Source organism: Crotalus tigris, unplaced genomic scaffold (assembly GCF_016545835.1).
Source record: "Crotalus tigris isolate CLP2741 ecotype Arizona unplaced genomic scaffold, ASM1654583v1 scf7180000017753.6788120, whole genome shotgun sequence".
Lineage (NCBI taxonomy): Eukaryota > Metazoa > Chordata > Lepidosauria > Squamata > Viperidae > Crotalus > Crotalus tigris.
In genome coordinates this window covers 1,344,689-1,368,252 of record NW_024096615.1, presented here as the reverse complement: position 1 = coordinate 1,368,252, position 23,564 = coordinate 1,344,689, and the positions used below count along the sequence as shown (strand labels likewise).

The 23,564-nt window shown below is 37.6% G+C and overlaps 1 protein-coding gene across 8 annotated transcripts in view; it reads right to left on the bottom strand.

Moving 5' to 3' along the window:
- The window catches only part of VWA3B (von Willebrand factor A domain containing 3B), a 129,406-nt gene that overhangs the window by 22,797 nt on the left and 83,045 nt on the right, over positions 1–23,564 (bottom strand). For all 8 annotated transcript variants that reach the window (XM_039340655.1, XM_039340654.1, XM_039340660.1 and 5 more), the window contains 8 exons: positions 19,617–19,744; positions 12,179–12,351; positions 11,341–11,433; positions 10,593–10,632; positions 10,333–10,489; positions 9,074–9,192; positions 8,327–8,377; positions 2,157–2,376 (listed from right to left, as the gene is read on the bottom strand). In XM_039340655.1, coding sequence (XP_039196589.1) covers positions 2,157–2,376; positions 8,327–8,377; positions 9,074–9,192; positions 10,333–10,489; positions 10,593–10,632; positions 11,341–11,433; positions 12,179–12,351; positions 19,617–19,744 — 981 coding nt within the window. The remainder of the gene's footprint in view (positions 1–2,156; positions 2,377–8,326; positions 8,378–9,073; positions 9,193–10,332; positions 10,490–10,592; positions 10,633–11,340; positions 11,434–12,178; positions 12,352–19,616; positions 19,745–23,564) is intronic.

Sequence of the window (23,564 nt, the reverse complement as noted above, 5' to 3'; positions counted from 1 at the left end):
TTAAACAAAGGTTAAGGATTCAACAAATTTATTCACTTGTTCATTCATTGACAGGGCTTCTAGGCCCCTCTAGTCAAACTACTCTGAGAGGTTTAGTTTCTCAAATCCTTACCTTAGCAGACACCTTCTGAATAGAGAGCTTGCCTGATACTATGTCTGGATATATACATGCATACTAAAATGCATGAAAAGCATTATCCAGATATGAAGTAATGTTAATAATACTCCAAATAGTATTCCAAATAATACATTCACATTATTTGGCCTTGCTTTCTCAGGGAAATATCAACATAGCACGTAATACATTCTTATATTTAAATAGAGCAGATTTTGAAGACTTAGTCAAAGACCATCCTAAAAACACATCAGGCAATTTTAACAGCTACTTTCAATATTACTCAATCAATCAATCAATAATTGATTCTTTCAATCTTTTTTCTACTTGCTACAATCAAGAAACAATCCCTATATAGGCCGGCTTCTTTAAAAGGCAATTTCTGATATAAAAATGATGTCTCCCTTCCTACTATAATGAATTGACCTCAAAGTAGGAGAAGGAAACAGGGAGACTACATCTCCAGACTAAAAATTTTAAGAACAAACTACATATTACATTGCAGCCATATTTTAACAAATCATTGCAACACTAATACCTGGGCTCTTTCAAAGTGCCCTTGGAAACTTTACAGAATAAGTAGTTCAAATTCCTCACAAACTAAGGAGAGTTTCAGGAAGTTTCATAACAAAATGTCATAGCACATTTTGCTCTTAAAGCATGGATAAGGGACCTATTGCCCTGCAGATAACTTTTAATTACAACTCCCACCTGATCAATCTGCTAGAAATTTTACTTCAAAATCTACAGGGCCATAAGTTTCCTAATACTGCTATAAAGCAGTTTTTGATCATTTTTACCTGGTCTCCAATGTTCTTGGAGAAGCTGATGGCATCCTAAAACAAATGGGTTATCTTAAGTCAGAGCAAGTATGGAACTGAACTAGATTGGTTGTTCTGATCAAAGAACTTCATGGAGATTCTGATGGGGAAGTGTACTTTTGTTGGGCCTATAAGATCTTTTAATGGTATTCAACACCATTAACCATGCCATCTTGCTTGATCATCCAGAAGCGAGCATTATGGCATGATAATTGCACTCCAACTAGAATAGGCAATGTTAATCTATAGTTATGGAAAGCTGGACCCCAAACTTGTTGTGGCTTCAGTGTGGAGTCCCATCAGGTTTGGAAACTTTGCATATTTTATTTAACACATATATGGGCTCTCTGGGAGAGATCATCCATTTGTTTGGAGAAAATGTCATCAGTATACTAATAATATTTAAGCATGCATTACCAGGATGAATTGGAAACACTGTGGAAAGCATGAATCAAGCTGAATTGAGCAAAAGCAACTCGAATATTATCCCTCCAAGTTGCTGTATATAATAAATATTCAGGAACATTTTCCCACTTTAGTCAGGGTCACTCAACAAACGTTGAAGATTAGAGGAATATGGTCTTTTCTGTTACGGCCCACACATTCTGGAACTCTCCACCCTTCCCACCCATGGTTTGAACAGGTCCTCCCTCCTAGCCTTTCAATGCAATTTTATTTTGCTAAGATTTAACATTTATTTGAATGTTTTGTGATGTCTAGTGTGGATATTTGTGTTCTCAATATTATTTGATGCTATTACCCTGTAATTAACTACCCAAAATTTCCAAATTAGTTGAACTACAGAAACTGTCAATAAAATTAAAACAATCCATGTATTTTTCATTTTTAGTGCTTGTTGCATCATTTCAGTACATATTTAGTTCAAAAAATAAATTTTGACTACAACATGCTAGAAATATTTGAAAAGTAATGTTCAAAATCACACATTCTGCATATTTGGCTACTATTGTAGTGTTTTTCAAACTTGGCAACTTGTAGATGTGTGAGCCAACTCCCAGAATTCCCCTCCCAGCATGGGAATTCTGGGAGTTGAAGTCCATACATCACCAAGTTGCCAAGGTTAAGAAACATTGGTTGCTATTGTAAATTGTTTTTGTTTATGGAGTATTGTTTCTATTTCTTCATTCTTCTTTCATTTACAGAAGCTTCCTTGGAAATTTCTTCAACAGCAACAATTATAAAAAATAGCAACCACCAACCTCTTTAGTGGGACATATGTGGAGTGGGCAAATTCTCTGGGGTTCCTCTTTGGAGGCTACTTGAAGATCAGAAGCCTGTTGCAGGTATGTTAATGCTGTTAGAATTTCATCTTCCAACATCACAAGGTCCTCGTTGGCAACAGGCCAATTTGCATTGGCTAAGGCTTCAAGCAAAGATTCTTTATGTTCCACATAGGATACTGGCTGATCCTGTTCAAATCTAGCAACAAAGGTTATGTCTTAATTGTGTGTTATTATTTATATATATTATGATACTAGCATTCCAAAATCAATTATATATATCAACTGTATCAAGTGTATCCTTTATTGAGAGAAGGGCAACTGTTGGGTAAAAGATTCCTATTGTTTCCATGCTCACCTTTTCTTGCATAACTCGGATCATTCTAGGGCTCTTCCATAGCTCCAATTGCTATGTTTCCTTTTCAACCCAAAATTGGGAATAAATCACCAGGGCATAAATAATGCTACCCCACAAAGTGCTGTCAGTATGCATTTGGAATGGGAGCAGAATAACAGAACAGAATTGGAAGGGACCTTGGAGGTCTTCTAGTCCAAAGCCTTGCTCAGGCAGGAAACCCTACCATTTCAGACAGTTGGTTGTCCAATCTCGTCTTTAAAAACTTTCAGTGCTGGAGCACAACTTCTGGAGGCAAGTCATTCCACTGATTAATTGTTCTGTCAGGAAATTTCTCCTTAGTTCTAGGTTGCTTTTCTCATTGATTGGTTTCCATCCATTACTTCTTGTCCACCTTCAGGTACTTTGGAGAATAGGTTGAACCCCTCTTCTGTGTGGCAACCCCTGAGCTACCATGTCACCCCTAGTCCCTGTTTTCACTAAACTAGACATACCCAATTCCAGCAGCCATTCTTAATATTTGTTGACCTGTTGACCTATCAACCACCAGGTGGCAATGAAATATATATATATATCGCTGATCATTCAAAAGAATAGAAATAAAAATGTCAAAGCCTATCTGCATCAGGTTACATGTATGATGGACCTGCCCTGAGAAGAAGAACTGATGAGCAGCCACTGAAGACAGCATTCCCTAATGAGTAATAGAAGCATATGAGCTAAGTTCTTTCAGGGCTATTCAACTTCACATTTCCAATTACATTAGCCTTTAAAAAGACAGAAAGGGAAATGACTAAGGATACTGAGGCTGTAGTCTTCTCACAGTCAAGACAGGACTGCACAGCAGGTGTCAGATTCAGGGACCAACAGAACAGACAGATCTTTCTGGACTTCTGGTTTGACATTGCAGTGTAACGGGCGCAGAAAGACAGAGCTCCGTCCTCCACGTTTGATTTCACCCCACTGGGGACCCTAAAAAGGGTCGAAAGTCACCCCAAAGAAGTGACAAAGAAAGAGGGGGCCCTTGTTGACTGCAGAGGGGTTGTGGCCCTTCCACTGGATCTGAGGAAGTCCTCCAAACCAGCACGGGAAAGACTGGCTACATTCATGTGGCCAGTCAAAAGCTGCTGACAACCGAAGACAAGCACTAACTATCAATTTCTGAGCAACGTGGATGGAATTGGGTGAGACTTTATCCTCTTTTTATGGCCCTACTACTACTTTCCTGGAAAAAAGAATGCCCAAAGCAAAGAATCCTCCCCAATGAGAGAGGAAAGGGAAGTTATTGCCCTGCTCTCTCAGGAAAGGAAAAGTGGCAAATTAATTGCTTTGGGGGAAAACAGGAAACTACACGATCAATTTGGAACTAATACAGATCTATAGCTTTCAAATTTGGGGACTAAAAGTACCTTTGAGACTTTTTAAAAAAATATTTGAAAGTTTGCAAAATAAGCATGGATTTGAAAAGCTGGAAGATGGTGTCAATGACATCTAGTGGAGAATTATGGCACTACAATTTATTATGCTTAAGGGAAACTTGGCTTGAAGCCCAGACTCAGATAAGACCCTTTGTTGTTCCTGGACACTTTCACTTTTGCAGACTGCAGCTGGGAAAAGGGATAAACAAAAACTCTTGGGCTGCTTATTTGGGTTGTGGACCCTATATTTCTTTCCATGTTGAAATCAATCCAATAGACAATTGTTTTATTTCAGGCTGAGACTAAAAATAATGCAAATGAGAAAAAAGAACAATTTTCTAACCTAAACTTATAAATTCAGACGACTGCAAAGAAGGAAGTAATAACTCAGAAAACAGAAAGAAAATTAGAAGAAACAGATCTAAAGATAGAGGACCTAAAGGAATTAATAGATAGATACAGACAAATGAAAAATTAGAAGATGCAGTGATAACACCGAAAATGGAAAAGACATTTGTCAAGATCTCAGAACACATTTGAGGATAAGGAAGAAGAGCTGATCAAATGGATGATAAAGCTGTTGGGAGAAATGCTGAATATTGTCAAACAAGAAAACTGAAGGAGAAGGATGGAGGCCGTTTAATGAATATAAATGGGTTGAGTGTTCTTCCAAAAATCCTTCAACCAAATTCTTTTCCTCATTTCAAATAATATGTACAAAAACAGAGGAAGAACTATTTGATGATTTAAATGTACTGACTTGGAAAGTTATCTGGCAAAGGAAGAAAGCTAGAGTAAGACTGAAGAAAATTGAGGTTATTATCTATTAGATGGGATATTATACTACTAAACAGATGTTTAAATATGGCTAAGAAAATAGATAACTGTTAGAAATAAAAGTATTATTATAATTAGAAGGATAGGATTTCTAACTAGAATATTATACTTTATTATCAGATGGGAAATATGAAAATTCTAAAAGGGTTTGAATGAGGGAAGCCCTTGGTTATCCAAATATAATTTATTATGAGAAAATTATAAGCAATAGAGCTACTTTGAACATTGATGGGAAATTCAAACTTTTAAAAAGTGGGAAAAAACAGGATATTGATTGAATAAATGGTGCAAATGCAAGTGCAAATGCAATTGAAATATATTTTGGCTAGAAAAGATGTTATAAATTTATACTATCGATATTATGCATAATACCAGAAAAATGTGATGAAGATGTCTACGTTGAATTGTATATGTATTAACAGTAACAAGAATTGTATTTGCCCAGTATGGAAAAATGCATACTACCGGAAGAAGAGAGGACCAAGGAAGCACTGGATGGTGTAGTATTGGACTAGACTGAGAAAGTTAATATGTACCACTGAATTACTAATAAACCCAGAGAACATGTTGCGTATTAAGTACTTATGATTGTAAAGTTAGAAAATTAATAAAATATTTATTAAAAAAAGAAGAAGATACAGATCTTCCTAAAGAAGTTCGGTCAAGCTGATTGTGGTGAAGAGGAAACACCACCTTCTTTGTAAGTAAGCAACACCTCCTGACTTTAAATGTCTGCAGACTCAGGGCTAGCAAAGCTAAAGACTACTCTATTGAAAGAGCAGGTGCATAAAGGTGGTGTGAAACAGCAGATAACAAAGGATAATAATAAAGTCTGTAGAGGAAGTAACTGTTGTACTGTACTGTCCTTATCAAGGTTGGTACCATTTTATTTTGAGAAAATATTTTTGAGTTCTTGGTTTGGACAGTGATACCTCAAAGAGTCTAAAGGCCACTAAAAACAACATGGACTTCTGAGGCCCCACTCTGGCCTCACTATTTACTTGTATTGACATGTATAGGCAAGTTCCCAAGGATTAGGGGCTTGTGATCATTGTCCCTATATAAAAAAAGAAAGGATGATCCTGCTAATTATAAACCAATCAACTTCCTTAAGGCAATCAGCACATTCTGTGGAAGACACCTGTAATGGAAATTTCCAGGCTGGCTGAAACAAGAAAACATAATTGTAGAGGAGCAAGCTGGGCTTTAGGGAAGGCTGATCCACCATTGATTAATGCCTAGTATTCCATCAGCTCATTGAAAAATGTTTTTCCTGCAACACAACCTCCCTTTATATCACTTTCATAAACTTCAAAGCATTTAATTCCATATCCTCAGCTAAATTGTGGAAAACACTGGAGGCTACATTAACTGACTAACATCTACTTTGTTTAAAATGAAGTGAAGGGATCTCACTTAAAAATTAAATAAGGTATAACCATCCTGGGCCATTTCACCAGTGCCACTGAAACTGAGAAAGGCATCAAGCATGGCTGCATACTGGCCACTCTGTCAAATTCTATATTAACTCCATGATGGACCATCTTCATAACCAAACATTCACTCCCCAAATCTTGCTGCATCTCTATACCATGCAGCTTATGCAGCAACAAAAATCTTAAAAAGAACATGGAAAACAGAAACACAGTACTACAAAGAAGACCAGCTAGAACTCAATCATTAAGAAAACTAAAGTCATGGCATTTAAGGCCCAAGACCACTCCTAGAACAGAGCTGACTTTGAGATTAAAAAGATCTGAAGGGTATTGTTGATCCGGAATTAGGAGATAGTATGTTGTTGTTGTTAATTGCGAAGTCGTGTCCGACCCGTCGCAACCCCATGGACAATGTTCCTCCAGGTCTTCCTGTCCTCTACCATCTTCTGGAGTCCATTTAAATTCACACCTACTGCTTCAGTGACTCCATCCAGCCATCTCATTCTCTGTCGTCCCCTTCTTGTATTGCCCTCAATCTTTCCCAGCATTAGGCTCTTCTCCAGTGAATCCTGCCTTCTCATTAGGTGGCCAAAGTACTTGAGTTTCAACTTCAGGATCTGGCCTTCTAAAGAGCAGTCGGGGTTGATCTCTTCTAGGACTGACCGGTTTGAACGCCTTGCAGTCCAAGGCGTCTTCTCCAGCACCATAGTTCAAAGGCCTCAATTCTTTGCGCTCAGCCTTTCTTATGGTCCAACTTTCACAGCCATACATTGCAACTGGGAAAACCATGGCCTGGACTATACGCACTTTTGTTGGCAGGGTGATGTCTCTGCTTTTTAGAATGCTGTCTAGATTTGCCATAGCTTTCCTCCCCAGGAGCAAGCGTCTTTTAATTTCTTGGCTGCAGTCCCCATCTGAGGTGATCTTTGAGCCCAGAAAAATAAAATCTGTCACTACCTCCATTTCTTCCCCATCTATTTGCCAGGAATTGAGAGGGCCGGATGCCATGATTTTGGTTTTCTTAATGTTGAGTTTCAAGCCTACTTTTGCACTCTCCTTCTTCACCCGCATCAAGAGGCTCTTTAGTTCCTCTTCACTTTCTGCCATTAGAGTGGTATCATCTGCATATCTTAGGTTGTTGATATAGTATAGTATAGGAAGTATCAATTGTGAATATGTGCAGATGGCCTGCTGTCTTTGGGCACTTGCAGAATCCTGGATGCTGGATCATGAAAGGACAGCAAGGAAACAACCAATGTCCTAACCCACCCAAGAACATACGATATCTTTAGGGAAACACCCAAAAGGGAACATGTTTAGCTACTTCTGCTTTCTCCCTTCTTATCTACAGTATGCCAGACTTACTGGGTGAAATCTTTATCTTACGTGTGTCAGCTTTGCTAGATGGATTGCTTAGGTAATCAGAAAGAATAAATACATTGTCATTCTCTCATTTAGAGGAGTCTGTCTTTGTTCAGCTGAATAAAAACGTAAAAGCTTAAAGGTAACTTCTGGTTTCCTGTATTTTTTTATCAAGCAAAACCTCAGAACCTGTGTATCAGTATCAAAATGCATTTTCTTGCTTTGTCCTACATAGAAATCTGTTGATTCACTGCAAATAGTCATATAGAACTACTGCAACTAGCAACTAGAATTAGGTTCCATTTGATCCCAATGCTACCATTGGGTAGTTTCAGTATGAGTGACAAGCTCCTGCTTTTTACTTTACATTATAATTAATGGCACGTAGTCTCATATTTAATAAAATAAACTTAGCAAAAAATAAAAAAACTTAAATTAACCATATTATGTTTTCAAGGCAGGTTGAATGCACTTCTGTTGAGGTCAGTTAGAAAAAAAGCTTTTCAGAAGCATCAAATATGGTTTCCATGCATGAAAACAACAAAAATTCATAAGGCACCAGGGACAGAATTTCCATATAATTTTCATTCCCCAATTCAGTATGAATGTGGGAAGTATTGAAGATATACAAAAGTTCTTTATATCAATAGTGTGTTCTAAATAAGGTAACAGCAACATTCACCCCATTAATCCTTTTAACATATTAACATCTGATAAAGGAAACAGAATGTGGCATCTTACTTCTCTTTTTCCTTCTGCGGTAATGCTTTCCAAACAATTTGGTCAAGGCGTCTATAAAGGTAAATGAGACAATCTTTCAGAGTGCAACCCACTTGTTTAAAGGCAATGAACAATCTAAAAGAATGAGCTTATGAATCTCAGTAAGCATAGAAGCGGGTCCTCTTTATGCCTGGCAATGGCTTTCTATTGACTAAGGTCTTCCATCAGCCAACTGTTTAACAAGAGATGTCAAGGATTACCCTTGTAGCTTTCTGAATCTTAGGTCTGCCCTAGACAAATCTACCTCAAGAAAATTCACATTTGATATGGATTGTGATCTTCAAAAGCTCACAGGAAAATAAAAACGTTGGTCTTTTGGAAAATCACAAAACTCTCTTGGTTTTGCTAAACAGCTCACAAAGCTGCCTCTCTCAAAAATATTTTGCTAAAATAAAACCCCCACTTGATTCATTGCAGTACAACAGAGCCACAACAAACATTCATCTAATATCAAAATATCTCAGAAAAGAAGAAGGTATATGTAGGTACTTCCTCTTGCTAGGTGTGGGAATCATTCTCATCAATCAGTATTTACAAAAAGAAAAAGAAAAACCCAGCATCCACTCAAAAATTTCTGTTCAGTGTAGCACATTAACATAAACTATTCTTCAATAATCATCATTCACCCATAAAAGCCCATCAATAGGTGATCTTGAGTTCTCACACCAGAAAAATATCCAGTTGGTTAAATCCTATAATCAGACTTGCCTTTCATACGTTGTTATTGCTTCTTGCACCTTCTTTCTGTAGGCATCAAGATCTACTGCTTGAGGGTTAAGCAGGGTGACACATTTCTTATCACTGCTCACATGGGCGAAAGGGAATATCTGTAGCATAATACAACAAAACATTTATTCCTATATCTACAGACCCTGGAATCTAATTTCCCAACTTTCCCACGTAATCTAACATTTATTAAACTCTAATGGTATTACACGCTCCCCTTTAACAAAATTCCTAGTACAGTTTAAAATGACCTTAAAAGCTTGACAACAGCTAAAAGTAATTTATATTAATAACTAATAAAACTGACTTCAAACACCATAAAGGAAAAGATCCACTTTATTTAACCCCCCCCCAAAAAAAATATGGCAATACATTTGCTTAGTATTCATGTAGCAACTGATGTAAGCAGCATCATTGGAGTAACAATAAGATATAAATTATTATCTCAAATTATGGAGCAAAAAAAAAAAGAATGTTATAGAATTGTTGCAAATCTCATAAAAGCCTTTACTAGTTTTATTGTTTAGCTTAGATAGTGTGTGGTTGCTATTATTGCTATTTAAAGCTCTCAGAGATCATTACACATTTAATGAACCATTTTCTAGCTAGCTTATTATGTGCAAAAGAGGAAAGCTATTTGTGGCCATCATTTTTAACTTTCAGTGCTGTACAGTGTCACCCTGATAATGCAGGCACAACCGTCTCCCTGTTGCATGTCTTCTGAAACACAACTTCACCAATTACCTTCTTACTCCATTGGGTGCAGTGGCTAAAATGTAGTATTTTAAGCTAATTCTGCTGACTGCCACCAGTTCGATCCTGACCAGCTCAAGGTTGACTTAGTCTTCCATCCTTCTGAGTTTGGTAAAATGAGGACCCAGATTGTTGGGAGCAATATGCTTACTCTGTAAACTGCTTAGAGAGTGCTGTAAAGCACTATGAAGCGTTATATTAAGTGCTATTGCCATTGCTACTCTTGTCAACCAGCCACTATATTACCATCTTCTTAGGATGGCATACCATTAATCTGGAGAAACCAAAAGGGTGGTCCCAAATATAATAGCCTCACAACATAGGAAACATATGTAAGAAAATATTCCTAGATTCTGCTAGGTGTTCTATCTTCTACCACAATTAAAATGAAAGAATAGGCAGCACAGATCTGATAACAGTCTGTGACTAGAATAATACAGAATGTAATGTTTTAAAAGCAGCAAAAAAAATCACAAAGAAAGACTTACATCATCAAATACTTTGGAAACGACATGTTTATCTAAAATTGGAACGTAAGTAGTTGTACGAGAAACTGCTGTTGGGGCTAAGGCATCCATTATGGTAAGTCTTTTAGCAATCAAACCGTGAATCTTTAGCCATTGAGCTGAAGGGATATCCAAAGAGCTTTTTAAAAGAAAAAATGAGAGAAACACATCATGACCAATCCAATAGTGACAGTTTATTCTCAAAAGAAGGAACATATTCTTTTTGTTGCCTATATACTTACTCATCATTTATCTTTTGTTCAGGTTTTGGGCTCTTCTGTTCTGCAGGAGAAATTTTAAAAATTGTTTTATAGTGTCAGTGTTGTTTACTTGGATAATCAAAAATTCAAGTTCAGCAGAATAAAATCTGGACTAGGATATTAAATAGAAAAGGACTGAAAGCAAGTTTAATAGGTAAGAAAACTGCAGTGTATGAAAGATGGAATACTACTTAGGCAGCCACACCAACAATGTTCAGGGGTACAAACTAGGAGAAACCCAGATGCATTTATAGCAGGTCAGACCAAAGGAAGTAAGTCAACTACAGTACTGGAGTATGCAGAGGTATTACACAATAAGACTACATTAAAAGAGAATAAATATAATATAGGTTTAGAACATGACATTTTCTTGGATTAAAACAGATTCAGATATTCATTCATGGGTGCTCTTGATCAGTCATCTCTCATCTTAAATCTCTCACAGCAATGTTTCTAGCATAAAATGAATGGAAATGAACATGTTCCATTCCCATAACTCAATGGAAAAAATATTAGATAAAAATGCAGTCTATTAAAAAAAAATCCATTCAGTGATAAGCACCAAGTGCTATTTGCTATGCAGTTAAGTTAGCCAGCCTCTGTGAACGCTGCCCCCAAATCAGGGGAAAATGAGCACAAGAGAGATACAATATGCATGAAAGGTAACTGTTAAAGTTGTTGATGCAGAATGGTAGATAGATAGATGGGAAAGCTCACCTGGAAAACTTACCTTTTCTTTCAGCTGACGTTTTTCCATCTTGACTTTGTTCAGAAGGCTTGGCTGTGTAGCGCTGAGTTCTAAGCATGCTACTCTTTGTTGGCTCTACAAAAGACATTCACACATATGCATAAATAAGGAAAGAAGTCTCACAATGACCAGTAATATATTTTAGGCAAGAATGTTTTCCCAATCACATGTTTTTTTATCAATTCTTCTGTACTTTTCAACTTTTAGCTATTGGTGGATATTAAAATTCAGTAAAGGACCCAGTTAACTTAGAAAATTAATGACTGTGGGAATGAAGTAGCTCTCAACAGTTCCTCAATTTGTACTTTAAATTACAAGTTAAGAGATAATTCCTCTTTTTTTAACCAAGGACAATAGATCTTAAGACACAAACCCTAAGATGCTTCTAAATAGATGACTCTTACCATTATCACCTAAAGAACACTACAATATGTGACCATTCAATTTTTTTCTTTCTTAAGAGGTTGCAGGGAGAGTTGTGTGTGTGCACAAGAAATGTATAAAGAACATCAGAAAAAGCCATAAAAAATAATTACAAGTGGGACTCTTCCCATCTGCAAACACTCTCTCTACACTCCAAGCTTTATCTCATACTATGAAGTAAGAAAGAGGTATCTAAAACTACTTGACCACAAGTACCTCTGGTATTATTATTAAATCACATACACAATGGTCACTTTTCAGATCCTTGATTGCATACATCTGGGAACCATAAGGACTGTTACAGTGAGCATCAATGTGAAACATATGATGTAGAAGAAAATCTATACTCAAAAGACGAGACATATTTTAACTGAATAATCCCTGTAATTTCCTTTACCTGCATATAAAACTTTCTTCTTTGCGGTTGGACTCTCAGAAAATGCCATATCGAGTTCTGATGAAGCTGATGCAGTCTCTTCAAAGGCAGAATAGGGCCTAACTTGAGATGAGGGGTTCAGTCCCTCAACTTCTATGGTTACTGGGATTGTAGCAAAAGTCTGCCTGGGTTGTCTGTTTAAGAAACAGACAAGTCACTACCTAGGCCATAGCTCACGCATTACATATATTTGGGTGAAAGTACTCTGAGAAAGGTGAACTGCAATCAAACTAATCCACATATCAAGATTTTGTTGAATACAACAAAGAAGCAACTATATTGCTTCTTTCATAGCACAGAATAGCGGGATCACTTAGTCTCTTCTGCTGCTGTTATGTATATAAAAAGGGTTAAAGTGGAACAACTGAAAACTCCTCCTGTTGGGACTGTCCATGCTATTTATTTCCAATATTGTCTTCAGTAGCTCTGTAAAGTTCTATGCCTTCTGAAATAGATAGATATAGAAATATTGCTAATATCAATTGCTGGTATTAAGTCCTCTCTGCCTTTTGTACTTCTTGCCTGTTGTTCATGTCTCCCTCACCCAGTTTTGTCTGCCTTTTGTCCCATTTGGACAGTTAACTATTTTGATATTTGCTGATGTTTAATAAATAAGCTTCAACCTATATTTTTGCTAGCTGAATTTATGTGCATGCTCTGATTGGGTTATAGGATTAATGGGAAGTATGCTGGGGGTAAATGGAAATTTGGAAATTGCCCAAAGTCATTTTCCAACCAAAAGCTATGGACCATAACTAAACACTGAGCACCGAGATGATTCCAGTTATGTAAAAATAATTTTCCCAATTTATTTCAGGCACTTGGTCAAATATATGGTTGAAATAACATATAGAGCCACAAATTATGGATACTCAATGAGAGTTAGAATGTCCTAATTAAGACACATTTTTACCTCTTATAAAACATTTTTTAAAATTATTACACTGGAACCAGAAAATTTCATACAGATAGGAAGGAGTACAACATCTGGAAAACAAAGATAAAGGCACTGGTTGAAAAGTAGAACTTTTCTGGCATTTTAGAGATGTCATGTCCAGAAAAAGCCCAAACCAGGGTAACTTAGAGGAAAGACGATATACATACTAAAGTTTAAAATAATTCTGAAATTGAGCATGACATATAATAGATCCAACACTGTACTTCAGGAAAGAAAATATAGGACAAGTTAAGACAAATGTAGGGACACTATAAAATGAACAATAATACTTTAATATTAAAAATATATAAATCTGGAACTATTAAGGATAGGAAGTTTACTAGATATTAGTACCATTCTATTTAAAAGATACTAAAGTGAAACAGCATGAATTTTTCTGATGATTTAATCAACAAATTCTTATTAAGATAATCAGAAAATTGTAATATATGGAATATATGTGTCCAATATATCCAATGTATCATATTTTGCATGTTAATATATTGTAGATTAATCAGATTTCATGATAAAGTTTCCCTTTAGAATGTTTGCCAATGCTTTGAGTGACATACCTGAAGACATTTCTCTAAACAAAATAAAAAAGGAAATGTATTCATACATTATTGTAATGTAATGAACATATTAAAGGGATAGGGACTTTAAAGAACTAAAATTCACATAATGGAAAGAGATAGTAAAATCAAATACCTAAAAGAAATATTGAACCTGCATAGGGACTGTAAAAAAAAATAGCTATAGATGAAGAATATATATTAGCATTGTATACTTGAAATTGAACATGATTATAGTTTGAAAAGAAAAACTGATTTTTGCATGAGAACAATGCATACTCAATATACCTTCAACACAGGTATGTTTAAAAGTCTTGATTAATGTCACCAAGAAAAAGTTAATTTTGCTAATAGAATTTTGGTAAATGTGGAAAAAGCAGTAGTAAACTGAAATAATAATAAATAATATAATAAATTATGACAGCAGGTATATAATATTCCAAAAAGCACATGCATACCTGAATTGAATGCAGATTACATAAGTCTTATGTTACGCAGTGTAAATGTGAGGTTGTTCTTAAAAAAGCACATGTTATAAAGAAAATACAATGAAACTAATTTGCTGAAATTTATGCAATCTAGAGCAGGGGTGTCAAACTCAATTTCATTGAGGGCCACATCAGGATTGCGGTTGCCCTTGGGGGGCTGGGTGGGTGTGGCCAGGGTGGGTGCAGCCTACTGGGTGGGCGTGGATGGAGTGGGTGTGGCCTATTGGGTGGGCATGGCCAGCTCTACATCATTTGCGTCAAGGGTGCCTGTGGGGGCCTGGGCAGGAATGGGACAAATCTGAGGGTCTCTGGAAGAAGTGGGTGGGACCAGGGCAAATGCCAAGGCATGGTCCACTAGAGGAGCCTCACTGTTCCTCTCAGGCCATGCGGGGGTGGGCCAGATGGTGGTGCCAGCTGCCGGGAGCCGTGGACAGCAGAGGTGAAATGCCCAGCCTGGCCCTTGAGCACCCACGGCACCAAGCCCAGCCCCACTTTCCCAAGGGGACACCCAGCTGCACTTACCTCCTCCTCAAGGCTGCTGCTGCTGTGCTTGCTCTCCTTACCCAGGTTGTTCATGATGGGTATGAAGGCAAAGTCAGAGGGAGGCCCATTCCCTCTCCATGGGAGGAGACTCAGCTTTGTATTCAAAGCTTCCTTAGCAATAGGATGGGAGACCCCCAGGATAGGCCAGGAGGAGGGGGCAAGGGGATGGTAAAAGGGCAGCAGGGCAGGACTAAGGCAGGACTTCCCTCAGACCCTCCCTCTCCATCTTTCCTTTCTTCCTTCCTAAGTACAGAGTGGTGGGAAAATATTTGAGATGAGGGAGGGAGAAAAACACAACTGGGGAGGTGTCACCCTTCGTGAGGAATGAAGAAATGCACCATCACCTGGAAGTGGCCAGCACATGGCTCTCACCTACTTCACATATCTGGCTTGATGAGCTCTGAGGGATGGGATGCCATGAGCAGCATGAGAGTCAACATTACCTGCGCAATGCTGCCCAGCCCCTGCCTGCCTGGTTTCAGCAGGCAGTGGGGCGTTTTCCTCATAGCGCCAAGAGGCTGAACCAGGCGTCGCAAATCCAAAAAGAAGCATGATGCTGCCCAGCTCCCAGCCTGCCCAGTTTTGGCAGGCAGTGGGGCACTCTCCTCACAACGCTGAAAGGTTGAGCTGGGTAGTGCAAAGCTCGCCAGATTTGCACCTTGCTGCTTGCTGAAACTGGGCAGGCTGGGGGCTAGGCAGCATTGCACTTCTCATCAGATTCGCGCCACTCGGCTCAGCTCTTGGCGCTGTGAGGAGAGCGCCCTGCTGCCTGCTGAAACCAGGCAGGCTGGGAGCTGGGTAGCATTGCGTTTCTTTTTGGATTTGCACCACCCAACTCAGCCTCTCGGCACTGTGAGGAGAGCATCCCACTGCCTGCCAAAACCCCTCCCCCAGATCCCATCAAGCCGGATATGTGAAGAAGGCGAGGGCCATTTGCTGGCCACTTACAGGCGATAGTGCATTTCTTCATTCCTCACAAAGGGTAACACCTCCCCAGCATCCACCCAAGGGATGGGGCCGACGTGGCAGGCTGGTTCCTTGCTGTTTTCAGATGGCCTTGTGGAGTAAGACTGAATGTGTTTCAGCATAGATGGCCACCACAAAATTGTACATTGGCTCCCGGCCGACCTGGGCCAGAGCCAAGGCAGCAGGAGCTGTTCTCTCATTGTTTCCAGGATGGCTTCACGGGCCACATGAAACCACTTAGCAGGCCACATCCGGCCCCCAGCCTTGTGCTTGACATGTCTGATCTAGAGCAACCAGAGGAGTAGCAGGATGCATGCATAATATACCTGAGCACAATAGGATTGCAGAAAGAAAGAATCAAAGTCCGCTAACCATGATAAGATGCCTTTTGTTGGTTATTCAATGATTTCCAGGGTGAAGTACTTAACACAGCTACTTATCTGCATCCAAAAAGTGCAGAGAAACCCAGTTTGAGTTATAGAAGGAGAGGGGGACAAATCAAATGTGTCACACCCAAAGATATTTGGATGTAAAGCTTATGCATAGATCCTTAGGAATAAATTATAAAAGCCAATTAGAAATAATGCTGGGATATCAAAGGCTATAGGACTTTAGACTTTTAAAACTGGAAAAATTAAAACTGGAAAGGTAAATCCGGGCATTATTATTTATTTTAATGAAGGATAATCCCAGATTAAGTACAATATCTATATATAATATCTAGACAGACACACCAACCTGATTTTACCAATAGCATCTGAGTCAATCCAGAAAGTGCACAAGGGAAAACAGCTAAAAATAACATCGCACATTCAGAAGCGGTTACTGAAAATAAGTCAGAAGACTCTGAAATGGTATCCGATTCAGAAGGGGCTATTGACAAACAGTCTGAAACAGACTCAGTATTAGAATTAAGGAGTTCTCACTGATTTAATAAAGGAATCCCACTTGAGAGAATGTGCTGCACAGATAGAGTAAGGGATGTGTCTGATGCACATTTATGGGGGGGAAAATACAGGAACTATCAGCACTTAAATCATTTCTTCCCATAAGAAATGGGAATCTTTGCACAAAAACATGGATTCTAACAAAACTAAAAAAGAGCAAGAAAGACATAGACTGGAAGGGGGGATCAAAATCAGCTATGCCACTAGTGGAAATGTTTAATACTATAATGTTAAGTTACTAGCAAAGGCCTAAACGTATAAATATGGGGAAAAAGTATGATGAGGTTTTTGCACCAGTAGTTAAACTTGTAAGCCTCAGAATTCTATTTAGAGTAATCACTTTATAAAACAGCATGTGGAGCACTTAGATATTAATAGAGTATTTCTACATGAGTCAACCAAGTTTTGAAGATCTAGGGAAAGAATAACTGGTTTGTGAACTGAAAACTCAACACATAGACTAAAGGAAGCAGCCACCAAACTAAATATCCCATGCCTGGGCTTTGAACTGAAAAAAGCTAATCCATGTTTATATTCAAGAGGTAAAAATACAGGACATGTATACATTATGTTGAGAATCCAGCTGTATATGCAGAGGAGAAAAAAGACAGCTTGGAGATAGCAAACAATTTAAATAAAGTGGAAATAAAACATCACTCTCTTAGAATTGAAATAAAAAAGATCACAGTAAGCTTACTTTATTGTTTAAAAAAAGATAGTAGTCCCAAAGAAGTGTCTAGGTCACAGTGAGACCAATGAGTCAAATACATCCATGATTGCTTGATAAATAGACAGAGAAGGAAACCAAAGCAGGTTGCCAAATAATGAGCAGGATAGGACAGCTGAGGGAAAATTACCAGACATCACAAGTGTGAGTTGGCTGGAGAATTCAAAGAGTTGAAGACCACACACGTTAAAGTTGCCAACTTGGAAAAATACTGAGCGCAAAACAGGCGGAAAGCCTATGTTGCTTTCAGAGGAACAGAAAGAACTCAGAAGAGTGAAACTGACAAGCCTATAGAGGTACATTTATTCTATGTCAGACTGTCTTACAATGTCGGCAGTCCTCAACTTACAGCAACAATAGAGCCCAAAATTTCTGTTGCTAAGTGAGACAGTTGTTAAATGACTTTTGCCCCATTTTATGACCTTTCTTGCCACAGTTGTTAAGTGAATCACTGCAGTTAAATTAGTAACACAGTTATTAAGTGAACCTGGCTTCTCCATTGACTTTGCTTGTTAGAAGGTCACAAAAGGGGATCGCACAACCTTGGGACACTGCAACTGTCATAAATATGAGTCAGTTGCCAAGCATCCGAATTATGGTCACATGACTATGGGGATGCTGCAGCATCATAAATGCGAAAAATGGTCAGAAGTCACTTTCTTCAGTGCCATTGTAACTTTGGTCACTAAATGAAATTGCAAGTTGTGGACTACCTGTAAATATGCCTTGAGGTTTTCCAAAGGAGTATTATACTTTCCAGTTCATTATTGTGAAGGGATTTTATTAGGCTTAAAGTTGATATTAATAATATTGATAAAGCTTCTTGCACATAAACAAATATATATAGGTGTAGGTGCTTTATATTGGGAAATTAGTTATATAGAAGCAAATGTTTCAAGCTTTAGGTACAGGTGATTGCTTACATGAAAAGAGCATGGTAAGGGGAGGGGGGAAAGGACCTACAGATGGAGCCTGGGTTGCTGTGTATGACTAATAATAATAATAATAATAACAACAACAACAACAACAACATTGCAAAATACATCAAGAAACTGCAGCTTCCTGCAATAACTCCAGCAATGTTACAAAAAACTGTGCTACTCGGAACATCTTATATTTTAAGGAGATACGTGGTTGACACCTAGGATGCTGGTAGCAACCCGTGTCAACCATCTGCGCCAGCCAATTTGAATGTTCAGTTGACTGTGGTTCATGTTTAAATAATAATAATAATAATAATAATAAAGTTGGAAGGGACTTTGGAGATCATCTAGTCTAACCCCCTGCTCAGGCAGGAAACCCTATACCATTTCGGACAAATGGCTGTATACTCTCTTATTAAAAACTTCCAGTGTTGGAGCATTCACCGCTTCTGGAGGCAGGTTGTTCCACTGGTTAATTGTTCTAACTGTCAGGAAATTTCTCCTTAGTTCTAGGGTGTTTCTCTCCTTGGTTAGTTTCCATCCATTACTTCTTGTCCTGCCTTCAGGCGCCTTAGAGAATAGCTTGACTCCTTCTTCTTTGTGGCAGCCCCTGAGATATTGGAACACTGCTATCATGTCCCCCCTCGTCCTTTTCTTCGTTAAACTAGATATACCCAATTCCAGCAACAGTTCCTTATATGTTTTAGCCTCCAGTCCCCTGATCATCTTTGTTGCTCTTCTCTGTACTTTTTCTAGAGTTTCAATATCTTTTTTACATTGTGATGAGCAAAACTGGATGCAGTATTCCAAGTGTGGCCTTACCAAGGCATTGTAAAGTGGTATTATCACTTTATTATCATCATCTTGGCATGTATCATTCCTGATACAAAGACCTGATCTCTTTGTTCTGGAAAAGGTATAAAAGGTGGAAGACATCTTTCCTGCTTGTTGCTTTCATCTCTCTACCAGCCATGAAGAGAGATGGGGTCACCCAACTCTATTTTGATCAAAATAAAAGTTGTTTGCTGGCTGAAACCTTGGCTCAGGAGTTTCTTTGACTCTTTTAAATTCCTGAGTAATGCCGGGACAGTTGTGAGGCTAAGTGGAAAACCTTACAATTGTTTTGAGCAATAAAAACATTGGCTTTTTCTAGTTGGTTGTTTCTTCTCATAGAATGCTTGATTTTATTAACATCAATGATTTTTTTCCTTACCTTTTCAGAATACAAATCACTGTGACAAAAATTGTCCTATGCATAAGAGCTGAAAAATGAAGAAACAAAGAAGAAGCACATACTTATCGTGAAGATCTTTTGCTCCATTAAACAAATCCATCAAATCGCTGCCAGTGTAAAGGGATTGTACTTTGTTCAGTTGTTTTTTTCCTCGTTCTATCTCTCTTCTAACCAAATATATATCCTCACTCTGTCAGAAAGTAAGCCATTTGTTACAACTGTTGATCAGCACAAACACCACAGAACATCTTTTTTTTAAAGCAAATAATTACAAGGCATTATCTACAGTATACAATTTATAGTACAACTGCTTTAAATATTAAGCAGGCTTTGGAGTAATATTTTATTGCTTCCCCTATTCTTTCTGAGCATTGATTTCCCAAGAAGAATTTTCTATAGTGTTTCTTAAAGTATGGTCCTTGGTCCTTGGGGGTCTGTCAGGGGTCCACAATATCAAAATTATTTGCCAGACATTGAAGATATTTGCACAAATTTAAAATAATGTCCCTCTTATTTTTATTTGTTCAAAAATATGGGTTTTTGAATGCAAAATATTTTAGTTAATATCTAGTGGGTTTATTATTCAATAAATATTTGATGAATGCATAAATTTTAATTTTTAATTCAGTAAATATTGATAAATATATCCCATAGAAATATAAATTGTTTTAGAGTCCCCCATAATTTTTAAATGTGAGAAAGGATCCTGACAGCAAAAAGCTTAAACCTTAGTAGTTCTTAGCCTTTTCCCCCTCTCTTAACTAAAAGAATGTAATTCCAATAGAAAAGAATTTATATAGCTTGGGGTTGAACTATGGACTCCCTCTTAGCTTCATTGATTTCTTGCAAACATTTCATTACCTCACCAACTAACACCTGACTAGTGCTGATGACGTTACCTAGTCAGATAATAAAATGTCTACAAACAAATAACCAAATTGAAGGAGCACAAAGTATGTAATATTATTAGCCAGAGATTTTTATGTTATCTTCACAATAGCCCATGAGCTACTAATTAGTTCTGTAGGCACCATATAGCCCAAAAACATGCAAATGATGTCTGGCTTACTATAATGGGATTAGTCCCTAAAATAAATAACCTTATTTTAATTATCACCATATTACTGTTTGTTTTGATATCAACATTTTCCACATGTTAATTAAGCAACCCTCCTGGCTTTCATCAATCCCCAACACATCAAACTTCAGGGCAAACCAAAAATTTAGTGTAACTTTTTTCCCACTATTTTGCCATACATAGAGCAGCAATTTCCTCAAGTGTCCCAGAGACTATATTCAGGGGAGAAAATACAATAATTTGAGCCAGAAACTAAAATGGTATCAAAATGAAGATGTACAACTCACTTAAATATTATTTTATTGAACTGATCTAGTGTTGAACCAGTTAATAAATCTCGATTCTTAATATTGGTTTGTTGCAATCTTTTTGCTTGTTTTTTTTTTTAAACTATCCAATAGCCAAAATTCTCTGGGTGTTATTAAAATGCTAACTCTTTTGATTTTTGTTCTCTTCTTTCCTCTTTATAACTACATTTTTCTGTATTTTACTTATACTTTTGAGCATCTTTCCCCAAGTATAGTTTTCATTTGTTTAAGAAATTCGTATGACATTTATCTTCATTAAAGCTATTCTTCTGGTCATCCAACTATGGTGAAGAATAATGGGAGTTATAGTTTGTAGTAACTCTGGGATACAGCTGAAGTACCTATTATTGTTATTTTTTATGCAGTCTCCTGCAAGTTGAATTTAACTCCTAGTCATTTCAGAACCTATCCATATAGTTTATTTGGAAAAAATATAGATGATGAGGAGGAGTGAACGTCTCGGCTGCACGACGTATTTCTTGGGGGCTCCCTAAGAATCTTCGCTTTCCAGCTGTTTGGGGAGATCTGCCTAGTCTTAGACAGACCAGAGCTGTCCTGTAGGGTCAGTGAAGAAGGGAAGGATAGTTTGACAGCACAGGAGAGTTCACAGTCTCCTGAAGAGCTGAACGGAAGCTTCCCAGACCAGCAGCTGTCAGACAGCCATTGCGAGCTGTCACAAGCCCGGCGTTTGCTTCCAAGAATCAGAAAGAAAATTGGAGAATCGCCTGGGTGAGCTGATCAAGAGATTGTTAAAAGGAGGAAAACTTTCTCTCTTAAATGCTGGAAATGCTGAGGGGTGGAATTAGAAGAATTTGAAGCCGTGGAGAAAAGGGGGGGGGGAGCAGACCCTTAAGCTGCTCTGTTCCTCCTCTGGAATTTCAGCAGCGAAAAAGCGGAAGGCAATAAATCAATATATCAATGTAAAGACTGTGGAATTTAAAAACAATTGGACTAATAGAACTATTTGAGAGTAAACAACTGTAAAAGTAAACTGTTTGCTTTTTTCCTTTAAGTGGGTTGCTTCTTTTTCTTCAGCTTCCTTCTTCTAAAGCAGAAGACTAAGTGACCCTGAACAACATCTGCTGGGCTCACTGATAAGAAGTGAGACATTAATTGCATTTAACACAAAAACTGTTTCTTGTTTTGGAGACTGGTGGATTGCCTTATGGAGGTTTTATTTTCGATCTCCTTCTTTTTTTCGGATTAAGGCATGAAGAGCCTGAAATAAAGAAGTGTAAATTGTACTTTTTCCTGCCCTTGGACGTTTGAGGTGGGATTTTTCTCCTATTTTTGTTTCTTTCCTCCTCTTCTTGGAACATTTGGGGATTATAATAGCACACTGACATTTGGATTATAAATCATTGGATAAGATGAAGAAGATCACAACACATCTAACAACAGCCCCCCTCAACACTACAGAGTCCGGTGGTGCAGAAAACACTGGACTCTACAATACAACAAGATAAATTTAATATGGAACTGAAAAATATGATACAGGCATTACATACAGACTTCAAGGAAGAGTTAGGTAAATTAGAAGAGGAATTAAAAGAGGTCAAAGAATTGATGGGGTAAGTGAACAAAGACTGCAACAAGTGGAAGGGAAAATTGAATTAATGGATAAGAGAGGAGATGGACAATCAGCTGACATTAACAGATAGGAACCAGGAAAAAACGATTATCTCTCTAGAGATGGATAGAGGTGATTATTACTTAAGATTCCAAAATGTTGAAGAAGAAAAGAGAGAGAATTTAGTGGACGTGATGGCTGAAATATTAGCAGATGCACTAGAGGAAAGCAAGGAAAAGATAATTAATGATATAGATGAGATATTTAGAATACATACTAGATATGCAATGAGAAATAAGCTTCCTAGAGAGGTCCATATAAGGTTTACTAAAAAAAGCCTTAAGGGCAGATATATTACAGAAACAGAGAAATGTCACAATAAAATATAAAGGAAGAGAGATAGTGATATTAAAGCAGATTCCAAGAAGAGTGAGAGACTTGAGAAAGGAGTATCAATTTTTGATAAAAGTCTTAATTGAAAAAGGGATAAATTTTAGATGGTTAATACCAGAAGGAGTAATGGTAAACTGGCAAGAATAGAGACACAGATTAGACACATTAGAGAAAGCAGAGCTTTTTTATGATTACTACTTTGGACAGCAAGAAGAAGAAAGGCTGAGAAGGGAAAGAGGAATTAGACATCAAGGAGATCAGATAGAGAAACAACAGGGTAAGTATAGCAAAGAACAGGAGGAAAGGGCGTTGGTAGAAAGAGTAAGGACAAAAGAGGCAAAAGAGCAAAGAGAGATGAGAATGATGAGATCAGCTAAAACCTTAAATAAATAATCATGGAAGAAGAGATAAAAATAATCTCGATAAATATAAATGGATTAAATTCAACCATAAAAAGGAAAAGAACACTAAATAAACTAGGGAAACTAAAAATGGACATAATTTGTTTACAAGAAGTTCATATTAGGAAACAACATAAAAATTTATTAGAATATCCAAAATTGGGAGAATTATACACCTCACTTGCGGACCAGAGTAAAAGAGGTGTGGCATTATATATTCAGAAAACAATACAAACTAAATTGATATATTCAGATGAAGA